The 13,786-nt window shown below is 39.5% G+C and overlaps 1 protein-coding gene across 1 annotated transcript in view; it reads right to left on the bottom strand.

Moving 5' to 3' along the window:
• Positions 1-3,561: 3,561 nt before the first annotated feature.
• Positions 3,562-13,786, bottom strand: part of LOC121945585 (exostosin-1a-like) — a 50,572-nt gene continuing 40,347 nt past the window's right edge. The window contains exons 6-11 of the mRNA XM_042489831.1: positions 12,436-12,554; positions 11,244-11,339; positions 9,809-9,898; positions 9,467-9,627; positions 9,177-9,348; positions 3,562-6,697 (exon numbers count right to left, since the gene is read on the bottom strand). Of these exons, the coding sequence (XP_042345765.1) occupies positions 6,512-6,697; positions 9,177-9,348; positions 9,467-9,627; positions 9,809-9,898; positions 11,244-11,339; positions 12,436-12,554 (824 nt within the window). The 3' untranslated portion in view covers positions 3,562-6,511. The remainder of the gene's footprint in view (positions 6,698-9,176; positions 9,349-9,466; positions 9,628-9,808; positions 9,899-11,243; positions 11,340-12,435; positions 12,555-13,786) is intronic.

The raw sequence follows: 13,786 nt of genomic DNA, 5'->3' as shown, positions 1-13,786 counted from the left end.
CGTACATCAGCAGAGTGACCTAAAACAAACTGTCAGACACTGATCAGACATTTTGACATGTCATAGAAAGTCATGGCTCCATTCAGGGCTCTCAGGGCCTTGCTATTGCTATTGTGCAAGATACTAAAATGCAACAGAGCCACCAAAAAGTGTTATCAGCTAGTTCACTTTGGTTTATTTGCAAATTTAGATATGATGAAAAAAAAAACCCAGAAAAGGGATATCAAAATGTTTACATGTGCAGGTGAGGTTGAATCCCACAATGGGCTTTACTGGGGACTTCACCTAAAGTGAAGAATAAACTATACAAAAATGGCAAAATACAATGTGCTGCAAAGTAAAATATTAGTTTAAATACATACCATCCAACAAAACAGCCCTACTGAAAAGAAATAAACATCAAATAAATCAGTAATATGCAGAAACACAGCACCCACACAACACAGCTATGATCTAAACCAAATCAAAACCACTTTTAAGTTCCTTTTTGTATTGAGACAAAGACATAGAATCTGTTAAAGAGTTCAAGTTCATTATCTATAATATAGCTCCATGGTATGTCAAAGAGTACTTTCCTCTAGATGTATGATACATTACTAGGTAAAGGTTTTGTTTGTAGGACAACAATGAACCTGGGAATTATTGATAAAAAAAAGTTTTGTGGTACACTTCGTCCTCATTTCTGGCTCTAAAAAAAAATCAAGTCCTTAGGGAACTGGACATCCATGCAGAATACAAAAAACAATTTCCAAACAGTATATTAGATACAGAGATGAAGAGCATGCCCGACAGAGACTGACTCATCTACAATCAAATTGCAAAATTGGTATGCAGTAAAGCGGATTTGTCTCATGGGCTCCAGCATCTGCTGCAGTGGAACGGCTGCCAGTTGAGCATGTTTATGATTTACTAGCAGCAGGGCTCCATGTCACTGTATGAGGATGGCTGGAAGGTAACTGAGGTAGTGCTCACACATCATTACATTCATGTTAAATTTAGTTTTTATTATTAGCTAAACAAGGTGCTAGAACTGCTTTATGATGCACGATAATCATAGGATAATAACAGTCAGCATTTATTACTTTTAAGTGAAGAAGTAATTCCCTAAATGTATTCAAATGTGTGCAAACATGTTCCAAAAACAATCAGATGGTGCACATTTTATCATTGCACAAACAGGCTTGTTGTGAGATGAATTAATTATTGATCTAGGCCAAATGACTAAATGGGATTCTGCAATTAAAAGCTAACAGATGTGGATGGAACAATAATACATTTTAAAAGGTGATTAATATAAAATGGGATGGAGGTTTTCAAAGTGTTGCCGATTTATGGTCACATTAAATAAAGCAATTTTCTATAGATATTTACTGTCTCGTGCAGCGTGCACAGAAATGGGTATATGGCACACGTTCACACAGTGCTGCAAAGCCATGTCTGCATGATGACACAGTTTTGGGCTGCCATCTGCTGAACAAGATCATTTTAACCAGATAGCTGATTGCTGGCTGCTGTTATCATGTGACAGAGACATCTGAACAGCCTTAGAGAAAACCAGCCACTTCCTATACTGATGCTTTCCTGCCCCACATCAGCCACTGTGCACAAGGTGTGAATCACAAAGACTGAACACCTGATTATCTCAACATACCAAAACATATAAAGTATATTATTATCTTCAGAGCTGAGTGAAATAATACATCTCGTGCTTTGTATTTGCATTCTTGCATGCACACATGAACACACTCGGAGGAGATGAGGGCTAAAAGTAGCAGCAGATTTTTATCTCGGCAAATACTGATTGAAGAATTAGATTCCTTTAATCCTGTGAAATGAATTGTTTCTGACTACAAGTGCCATAATGTGTCTAATCTTAACGTATTCAATTACATCACCGCGGGGATCCCCTTCCACTTACTGCACCGTAAATGCTTTTCTGCGAGGCGCTGTATGACATTGAGCTTATTTTACTTATTTTTATGTTTTAGGCTTAGGTCTTATTGGTATGCATTATCAGACTGAAACATGCTGCAACAGTGTGAGATGTTAACCCTTTAAAACCTGAGCAAATCGTTTTGATTTCTTTCAAATTCATGGGAGGAAGCTTCACAGCTTCACAATAAATGACCCAAAAAATAGACAAATTCGTAAATTCACATGAAAATTACCTGAAATTGTTTAAAAAAAAAGAAAAAGAAAAAAGGGAAGTCAAAAACCAAAACAAAAAAGGAAATTACCTCAATAAGTGCAAAATTAAAAAAAAAAAGTATATATTCTGTAACATATTTTGAATATATAATGCTAATAATCATAAATATAATTTCTGGACACTCTCATTTCTGGCCCATTTCTTTTTTGGATAATTTTCTAATAATTTTCTCTCTCTCCTTTTTTATGCTATTTTCAGTTGATTTTCTTGTCACCTCTTACTAATTTTGCAATTTGCTCATGTTTTTTTTTTAAAAAACAGAATTAAACCTTTGGCTTCAAAGGTTTAAATATTTGTGAAAGGCGTCTCAATGCAGCACAAGAAAAACTGATGTCCATCCAGGTTTCAAAGGGGTTAAATTGATGGAAAAGGAGACATTTATCAAATCTGGCCTGGAGTCACAGTATTTAATCTAACTGTAGGGAAGAGCCCCAACTGCGTGCATGCCGAGATCCATCTTCACTGCAGATACACATCTCATCAGCAGGATTATGGGACACTGAACTGATTAGCATAACATTAACTCATACAAGCAGACTTTTGGCATTGGATAGTGCTCCCCCCCCCCCTTGAGCAGTGAAGTTTCACTCATTACTTTGTTGAAAACTCCATGCACAAAGCATCTACACATCTGGATCTATGTTTATTTCACTGATTTGGTCCACAGGCCATTTAGACTGGATGTGGTCTCGGTGCAATTGTCCAAATGGTCTTCCTTTAGTGTGTCACTTGATAATTTATGCGGTGTAGGCACTGGTCCAGCTTAACATACTGCACAGCTTTTTGCTCTGAGAGTTTTGCCCAGTTTGGTGTCTGTCTGCATGAATGTGTGTGTGTGTGTGTGTTTTGGGGGTAGCAATCTCTCCTGTAGCTGTTGCTGCAGCTGAGTTGGCAGCTCTCATGCACCATGGGATCATCCTGGATAGATGCTGTTATTTATGCAGCGTGTCTAAACCGATCATCCTGACACAGATTTATGTAAACACAGCAGTTTCTTGGCATAGGATGAGGTTCACACACACACAAGGAGGAAGCTAAAGGTATTATTTGGTTTGGCTCTCCCTCAGTGGGAGCAGTGCATAAACCGAACTTGCAAAATATGTTTTGGGAAGCTTTGAAACGGGTTGCCAGCAGGTCAGAGAGGAAGCGCAATGACACGGTGAGTGTGTCTTTTACAGCAGTAATATCTATAATATCTGAAGTTTGATTCAATATTTAAAAGACAAGCAGACATACCAACATTTTTGAAAGGACAACAGTAAATAAAATAAATGGTCAGACAAAAAACAAAGAGTCAGTTTATATCAAACATTTTATTCATTGATTTTTTTGTTTTGTTTTGTTTTGTTTTTATAAAATTCTTTTACAAAATTGTGATTTTTTCCCACTATCTTTCCATTTTAATCTCTATAAAATTAGGTCTGCAGTTATGGAAGAGAGGGAAGGAAGCAGGCAGAGATTCAGTTGGGACGCAATCCTTTCCGATAAATACTGTGTATTATAGAGAATTGAGTTTGTTACATGTATTACTATACTTTCGGCAACTAGGAGGTATAGTAATACAAGGCAGTATGTGTAAAAAAAAAAGTTCCTACAACACAAAATGCAGGAATGTCAGTATATGTGTGGTGATAAGTCTTTGTAGTATTCCAGTATTAAAGATTATCTTTTGGGAGTCATTATGCATTACTGGATATTGATAAAGAAAAAACAGAAACAAAACCAGGGGCCTGCTTTTTGCAAAAGGCAGACAGGGAAAAAAAAAAACTATGAAGAGGATTTCTTCTGAAGGCACATCAATATATGACCCCCTGCCCTCTGAAACACAACATAAGTAAGGAGAAGAGAAAAAGATGGAGACAATGTCGTCTTAAATATTGCACCGAGTTCATTTCTGAAATGTGATTTTGTTTACGACAATTTTCAGTTGTCTTGATAGCGCTGCGTTTAGTCATACTAGGATTGTTTATTTGCTGTCAGGCTGATAAAACGCATTCTCAGAAGTGAAAAACACCATGCAGCTCCCTTCTCTCACACACACACTCTTCCCTTTCCCCTCTCTTTCATACACATTCGACTTTCTCATATAGACAGTAAATACTTTTAATGAACCAAATAAAAATGGGAATGCATGGCATTCCTCATATCAGATGAAAAAAAAGTCATATAGGATTGATTGGCACATATTGGGGGAACAGAATAACGGAGCTTACCAAAATGATCAAAACAGAAGCTGAAGCTACCAAAGGAGGTGTCAGGGCAGGTGTGCTTAGACTTCTAATACTTTACATGAATACTTGATGAACAGAAAAACTTGAAAGTGATGATGGTCTGTGAGTTAAAAACACAGGTACACATTCTAAATTAATCAAATTGTGTTAACAGTTTTCAGATATGACATATCAAGGCAGAAATAAAATGAAGCATGTTTGGTAGTTTCTGTATTATCCTCACGATCAATCTAAAAAAAACAAAAAACAACCCAAAACAGAAAAACAAAACAAGAACAAGTTCATGATCCACTGACACTTGTCAGTCAATGTACTGATTTGTAGTCATCAAGATAATATTTCTGAGACATTCTAAAGTATGGAAGATACTTGAACATCCCAATTTTACTTTTTGCCTCTTGAATGTCACCCAAGCACAATGCCAATCTGAACCTCACTGAGACGAACAGCTGTTTAGATCTGTGATTATCAGAAAAACAAATCAGCAAATATCCTAGAAACTGAAAGGCCTCAAATGACATGTATTTATGTTGGAATACCACAAATGAGAATAATTACTTAATGGAGCATATTTCTAAATTTCTTCACCATGCCTTTTCTTGTCAATCTGGTCATAATTGTTCATAACAAGCAGGAAAAAACACAGAAGTCTTCATAGTATGATGTCAACTCTGACTCTGAAAGCATCAAGCACTGTTTGATGCTCCTGGATAAAAGCAGTGTTAGCCCATGTCGAGTGCCCAAACTTGTCAGTGGACAAAATGAAATTGGGTCTGTGGCATAGAGATAATAACCATGTATAAATATCCCTTGCTAACCAAGCTCCAAAAGATCTATTCCCATAGTTTCACAGTGGTTTGTGTTTCTAACAGACCATTGGTTGGCTCAATTGGCAAGCTCAGCCTCTCTTCACCAAGGCAACTCTTGTGATCTTCTACTGTTCTTCAGGCCAGCACGGAGTACCAACTCTAGTTCATCATTGAAGCCTTCATGAAAAAGAGACATGGAAAAGACTTCTTGCTAAAAATTAATGAAAAACAAAAACAGAAGTCAATGGAATTGTGACTGGATTTCTATTCAGTTTCTATGGATATCTAATCCGATGTAGCAAATTAAGTGAAATTTACCTAATTGTTTGACACTGTTGCAGTTTTTCCAAAAATAATCAGAATGGCACACAATGATAAATTTGTCAATTGAATATAAATACATTTCTATTATATTTCAGCAAGGAAGAAGTGTGAATGCTGACCTGAAGAATTTACTACAAGATCCATTATTTTGTCAATTATAAAGCAGATCATGAAAAACAAAAACAGGAAAAAGCAGCAAGATCACGGTGCTCATTCAGCACTGTGTCTTTTTTCTCAGACTCCCAGATCCCAACGCCATTAGATAAACTTGAGGCACTGTGAATATCAGATCAACTAAGATTACTCAGTTCTATGGTCAAGGGGTTGTCATTCCTCTCCTCACCCGCCCTGTTATTGGTTTTAATTAAGACAATACAGAGAGAGCAGTGCTGGCCATTCGTTCACTGTATAAAAAAAATAACTAAACACAATCCAAAATAGTGTTATCCTCTTCATAGTCATAATTATCAATAATATTCTGTCCGCAAAAACGTCCAGGAACCTGTGCAGAGTGTACAGAGCAGAACAGTCTTTTTCAGCGGGTTGGAGTTGAGAGTGGTTTGCCACTGTTGGGACACTGAAGCAGCAAGCTATGATCCTAACTCCATGACTTTGACCACTTCAGTTCAAAGTCGAGCAGTTTTAAAGTCCTCAGGTGTCCTTCAGTTGGTAGTCATAGTGTATATAGTGGGACCTGTGTGCTCAGCTGTCCCCCAATACACATAAGAGAAAGGTTAGAAAGGAGAAATGGATGAAACAAATGTGGCGTCCTCCACATCTGTTCAAGTTTCTGTTCCTCCTCGCCCCCCTGTACGCAGTCCCACTTGCTTCTCCATTAATGCAGCCGTGCAATCACAGCAAGGCTCTGCGTTTCTCAACGTATCCGCCCCCTCGCTCGGTCTTTGTGCGTGTCCACAGAGCGGGGGGGCTTTGGAGGGTTATAGCCTCTCGATGTCCCTGTACTTTTTCCGCAGTATGGACACCTGGTCTTTGAACAGGACTGGGTCCAGCCTCATCTGAGAATGGACCAGGGGCATGGTGCCAAACCAGCTGGCAAACTTGTTCATGCAGGTCTGACGCTGGGCAAAATGGTCCGGGTCAGCCCAGCGAGACGCCCGGGAGCTCTGGGGGGGAGAGGTGGTGATAGGAGGGAGAGAAGGAAAGACAGAGACACAGGCAGTGCGAAGAAAAGAGACACCAACAAAATGAATAATGCATAACAAATTATCTTGACCTTTCAGAGCCCATTGTAATTATTCTTTATTCATGTATTTTATTGAAGGCCAAACTAAAGACAAGAAAAAAAATCACATTTAAATTCAAATTTACAAATGAATGATGGTCTATTTTAATACTGATAGGGTTTAAGTGGTGCGATGTGTCTAAAGGCCACCACCCTCGATGATAATCAGGAAAAGCATGGCCCTTTCACACCTGATATTAACATACACCTTGGGGTGGTAAGCTCAAGTTACAGGTGTGAATGCACCAAATGTGTTCTCAATGCGTCTTAGATCGCTCAGACTACATTCAGAGGTGGTTTGGGCTGCATATGGTCCCATTTTTTCAGCAGTGAGTACACTAATGTGTCCTGGGCCGCACTGAAGGACCGCCTATCCCGCTGACGCCCTTGCTTATGTAATTTCCCTCAGGATAAGCAAAATTTCCACTGCTGCCTTTACACAGGTTAGATTCAGCGCTGAAGGACCGTAACCTGAGCCGCTCTCCCTCAACCAAACAGTCAGTTCAGCGTCTACCTGGAAAGTATGAGTTAACACAGCGTGAGCGGTGAAACATTCCCAACAAACTCACAAGGACACCAAAATGGCTCGACCTGTTGTTAACCCCATTAAACTGTAAGGTATTGTTAGCCATGTGATGCTACCAGCTAGCCCCTGTCACTGTGTATGACGATGGACTCCAAACATCCGTGCCCGTAATAGAAAAATCAAGTGTACATGGTCAAGACAAACCAAAAGCGTATAAATCCATAGATGCCTACAACTATGTCTTAGACAGCCACATACAGGACTTAAAATACCAGGATTTAAGTAATGAGTCTTGTGTCCAGCCAAAAGACAGTGCAATGCAGTTCATATCAGGTAAGGTCAAAATTAATTACTGTTCCAGGTATGTGTATTAAAAGTTATCATATCCACGTAATTAAAAATTTGGTCGGTATTAAGAGAAAGAGAAGTGGGTTAGCATTGGCTAATGTTAGCTTTGTTAGAAAAACAAAACAGATGAAACCATGTATGTGTCTGTTTTGATCATAGACTATATAAAGATAGTTGACATGACAGCTCCCCAAAGTGAAGCCAAAACAGAAATCTTAATATAAAGTCTATGGTTTTGATGATCGCCACCATCAGCCCTTTAGTTTTATCGCATTAAACCGATAAATTAACATTTTCTTTGAGCCATTACTCCTTCTATTCTAGCACCCAACAACACAACAAGATGACATTTAAGGACTCCTATGTAGCCTACAACCCTGTGGTGACAATTTGTGCTTCCCATGGGTGTATTAAAAACACAGGTGTTTTCCTCTCTGCTTTCCCTTTTTTTATTTTTTGCCTCAAGCTAATACCGTGACGCCATCGTGACGTTGGCCCTAAAAGGGTGTATGTAGTATCTTTGTGGATTATTTGCAGGTTTATGTATTTTTTAATATATAAAATGATCCTTTTAAAAAGTATGGTCTAAAATAGGGCTATATGTAGCTGATATATCCCTGTCTGTGACAGGGCTAAAGCTTGGAGACAATGTTTAAATGATGTCTGTTGATCAGTGGGATTGGTCTTCTAAGATGGTGAATGAAATGCTGTACACTACAATTTAACTATATATAGAACAGGGAAGTGAGATCTGAGCACAAGTCGTTTTTCAAGTTGCTTTAACACATTCTAATGCCAGGTGTGAAAAGACAGAGCTGTCCACGTGTAACAAGATCACCAAAGACGCAAGTTATTACCAGGTGTAAACAGCTGCAGCATCAGAATCAATGCAAAAAATAAGTTATTGTCTGGGCTCTTACAGTTAAAAGGCAGGTGTTTGCATGTTCAAAAGAGAAGCTACCAGAATTTGTTAAGAGGGGGAAACACCTTGTTGGATACTGCAAGAAAATGTGTTATATTGAGTTAAGTAATTTTCTTAACAGAAAAGAATATCATTCAAGTTTTTGAATAGCTTCTTTGTCTAGTCTAGTTATTAAATTGCCAGTGGCTCTCTGCATCCTTTCAGGTGTTTTACTCCGCACATCAACTCAAGTGTACTTGCAGCAATTTTCAAACCATCAGTGAAAGATGGTAATCAAAGTGTACTTTCTACAAGAACCGAAATTCTCACTACTTGGGTTTTTATTGGGCATTGAGACTAAAAAAACTTCAAACATCAAGACCTTCGTTTTCCTGATTATTTTGACGCTTGATGATCACACAAATGAAAACTAAAATAAAAAAGTAGTGTAAACATTGGTTGCCCCTGAAAGCCATAAAAGAAATCACTGACAAGTATTGTAATGTTTCTCTATAAGGTAGAACCATCAATAATACCTTCAAACATTGTAAAAAAATAGCTTTACAGGAAAGTATTCAGCCTCACCTGTCCCATCATGGTTTCCTTGTATTGTTTCTTCTGGGTGACCTTGATGGGTGGAAGTTTAGTTACAGAAGATACCAGAAAATTCATCAGAATGTCCTCGCAGTTTGACATCTGGTCAACCATGGTTTTCAGACTGGCTGGAAGGTAGGTGGTGTACAAGTAATGGTAGTATCTAAAGCGAAACATGAGAAAGAGTGAGTTGTGTTAGTATTGGACTAAATAGAAACTGAATATCAGTGGAGAGGAGTGAAATACAATAAAGACACTGAGAAGAGTCAGTGTGTAAGTACTTGTGATAGATGGCAGCCCCAGTCAGCACCATGGAGTAGTCGTTGGTCCATTTGGAAGTGTAGCCCCACCGCTCCTTGTTGCTGTCCCAGAAGTGGCTGCGGGCTGGGTAACCAACAATGCGGTCTGGGAAACTCTGCCACACTGTGAAGGCAAAGTCCACCTGGACCGAGATCAGAGAGAAACAAAGAGACAGAAAGGGGGAGGAAAGGCATAAGACCAAGAAACCAACAACATATCCATTGTATTGAAACGATATGTACTGGTGATTATACAATTCTTAAGAAGAGCTTCTGAAGTGGGTGTTCTTAAAAAAAATGACTTAAATTTTCTGGTAGTCTGACCTCTGTGGTGGAGAGCACAGTGTCCTCATCCAGACTGAGTACGGCATCAGTGGGGATGGTGTCGTAGGGCAGAAAACGGCTGCTTATCACCTGGTTTGATTTTCAAAACACAGACACAGGAAGTAGTTTTACCACACAGCTCAACAACAGTAATCAGTGTATAAACAGGGACCACATGAGCACAAGCGAGGTACATCTGCCTGACAAACAGCTCTACCAGTCTTAATGTCTGTTTGTGCTACACAGTCGTTTCATCTTGCTGTGTTAACAGCAGAGTGAGTCAAATATACAAGCTGACATAAGACCAGTGACAGCAGAAATAAAGCATTTCACTGATGAGCTAAAGGCACAGGTAGAAATCTACAAGGTACAAAGTGTGCTTCTCTCCCTGATGAGCACTGCAGCCCCTGCCAAAAAGCAAGGGCCCTGCAGCAAATAACCAGGCAAATATCTATGTATCACAAACGCTTCTAAAGAGGTTTTGAGTTACTAAAATATGTGCACATTAATGTTAATGGCGTTTATTTCTCAAAATATAATGTATCTCTGACAGCAGTAATTTTGTTATCCACATCAACATTCAGCCCACAAGGTCTTGGCCAAATAGCAAACACTTGATGAAAAGGAATGTTAACTTCGATGTAGCCAAGTCAATCCCTGCCAAACCCCTATATACTGCATGCCAGTCACACCCCTCACATAATAAATAATTCTGCAGTTTTTCAGAAGCTAGTTGGCTCATGTTTCTTTGAAAACTCATGCACAGCATCAGAGGGCTGATTGTCAAAAAAATCCTGCTGATGGACCTTTATAGCAGCTGTTGTACCTGTGCTTGAAATTCACATCCTTTTTGCTTTTGGTCCTCAGTCAGATTTTGTCTGCCTTTAATATATTTGAGACCTCTTAGCAAATGGTCCTTTTACATGTTAGTCAGTACGTATACATTAGGTGCTATTATGCCATCATCACATTAAGTCCTCCATGTTAAGGCGGGGAGGTGGTAGGTTTAAAATGAGGAAGGGTGAGAGAATTAATCACATTAATTATTCTCAAGAAAAACTAAATATATTAAATGGCAAATTTAAAAACTACAGCGCCTCAACTTAAGTTAAAATGAACCTTAAGCTTGGACCTGACAGCATTTGATGTGCTGTGCTTTCTGCACTGATCCCATGATTTGAAGTCCAAAACTTCATATCTGTTATTGCCAATTTGGAAAGAAAATAAAAGTACTGCTTGTCCAAGCCACTGAGAGATGGGCTGGAAGCAGCAGAACACACCATGCACTTTGACCACTTTAACTAAGGAACTCTGGGGTGACTGCGGTTTTACATTTTACATCTTGAATTAATCCAACTGAAGGCTTTTAGGGCTGAATGTGAAATGGCTGCAAGAACATTACCTAATGAGAATAGTTAAGGCTATGTTTTTTTACCTTGCTTTCGCCTTCTATAACAATGACAGGGACTGAGGTGACAGGCCAGCGGTGCTTGGCAGGAAGAGGCTTGTCGCAGTTCCACAGAACGATCACCTGCACGAAGGGAAAACAGGTGAAGCTTAAACATCATTCAGAGGACATATTCATCTGCATATCTGTGTATGTACTCCCAAAGAGAAATATGTTAATCAGCAGCATATTAATGTTTGACAGCCCATGTCTAACTTATCCATATATGAACAATTTAAAGACAAACAATAGGGCCTTGTTTCAGTTCAAAGCTCTATTTTTATTTACTCCCCATTTATGTGGAAGATGACAATTTCCTCATTCTACTGCAGATCTATTTTCAGAACTGTCACACCACCTACAGTTTCTGACAGCGACAAAGTGTATCAGTGTAAATGTTAAAACAAAATGTGCTGACACCTTCATGCTAGCAATGCAGATTTAAATTCAGAAAAACTGAACATTCTTGGTGTACTTGAGAAATGCCAGAATAATGAGCGACATATGTACAGTAATATCAATTGAGAGACAACAGGATTTACTGTACACATGGAAACTACTGCTCTACCACATAACGGAGGCCTACTAGGTACAAGGCAAACAACCATCAACCCAACACTGTCACCATTTGTATCATAAATAACCTTTAATGTATGGATTCAGTTATTATTTACAATTATTTTGTTTGACAGCTGAAAAGCTGTGCATTTAATAGTTCTGCAGGTAACGGTTTCCTGTATTTCCCACAGTGTGCATAAGTATACTGTAATAATATCTGCAGAGAGAGGAGTGTCAGGGTGGATCTATTGTGGCAGGAAGGTTTGGAAATTATTTGGACAGCCTCCCGCATGAATAAAATACTAACATCCAAAAGCAGTTTTAAGCCAACACCAGTGATGTGACAATTCTGAGAAATGACAGACACTGAGACAAACAGACCTTTTTTTCTTGCAAAGCAACTTCACCCCCTTTGCTTTCTGTTTAACATCTTAAAACACTGTGTTCAAACATCTGTTCATCTATTTGGAAAAATTTCTTAGCAGGATAAATTAGCTCCAACATAGTTCCACAGAGTATTTACTCATATTAGTATCGAGTAGTGACTACTGCGGACTGGGTCAATCTGATCAAAAGTGAGTGAGGTCAGTAATGTGGTGCAGTGTGGAAGGTTTCCAGTTACCTGAGCACAGTACTGGGATTTGGCCACAGCCACAAGCAGCTTCATGACTGGCTGGGACTGGGAGACCAGCGGGCTCACTACATGAACGATCGCTGTAAACTTGTTGTATGGTTTATTACCTGAAAACAGCCAGGAGACATCATAAGGTAAGAAAAGAAACAAATCAAATCAGCCCAGTAAAATTTCACAAAAATTATCTTCTGAATCAGTCTTCTGAATAGCCAAATCAATTGAACATGAACTCCACTAACCTCAACCCTACAATTATACACAATTAATCACAACATTAAATCCACTGACAGGTGAAGTGATTAACACTTGGGTCCTGGCCTTTTTATGGATGCCACTTGACACGCACCATCCACCAAAACATTGTTAAAGACCAAGTACACCCCTTCATTGCAGTGGCACTCCCCAGTGTCAGTGGCCCCCCCATCCGGAATTTGCACCATGTCACACGATAAAAACTGCTCAGGAATGGCCAGAGGAATGTGACAATGAGCTAAAGGTTTCAACATGGCCTCCAAATTCCCCAGATCCTCATCTGATGGAGCACCTGTGAGACGTGCCGGTACCCCACCTCACTACACACAGGACTCAAAGGAAACCGCAGCCAACGCCCTGGCGCCAGACACCACAGCAGACCCCCAGAGGTCCTGTGTCTATGCCTTGGCAAGTCAGAATCAAGTCTGATCCATGGCCTCCTTGGACCTTTAAGGTACCAGCATATCCCATGGATGTTCGATCAGATTGGGATCTGGGGAATATAGAGGTAAGATCAACGCCTTGAGCTCTTTGTCACATTCCTCAGGCAACTCCTGAGCAGTTTCTATGGTGAGAGGGGCCACTCCCATTAGGGAGAGCTGTTGCCATGAGTGCGTATTGGGTCTTGAACAGTGTTTGGGTGGGTGCATCTGGTGACAACCCCACGAATGCCAAGACCCAAGGTTTCCCGGCAGAAATGCATTACAGTAAGATAATCATTGTTATTCACCTGTTAGTGGGTTTAATGTCGTGGCTGATCGGTGGGTCTATGTTTCATATGTAAGTAGTAACAGCATAGTTTTCTGGAGATACTGACATAGCTCTTCACTATCACCATTTCTCAACTGAGGTGCACACAGTAGAATTTCATCTTTAAGTAATAACTCGTTGACAGCTTTGAGCATCTCTTAGTTTGTGCTTGTTTACTCCAAGCTGTGTTTACTTGGCAAACACTTTAACTGAACAGGTCTAATTAGGCTTGTGAAGGAAAAGGTGCCAGTTAACCAAATCCCAGTGTCAACAACAAGCCGCATATCTGGCCAATTAACCAAGCACAGATACAACATGGCAGGTCTAATTGGTGAGC

Source organism: Plectropomus leopardus, chromosome 7 (assembly GCF_008729295.1).
Source record: "Plectropomus leopardus isolate mb chromosome 7, YSFRI_Pleo_2.0, whole genome shotgun sequence".
NCBI lineage: Eukaryota > Metazoa > Chordata > Actinopteri > Perciformes > Serranidae > Plectropomus > Plectropomus leopardus.
Note: the sequence above shows the minus strand (reverse complement) of the source record. Positions and strands in the feature narration are given on the sequence as shown.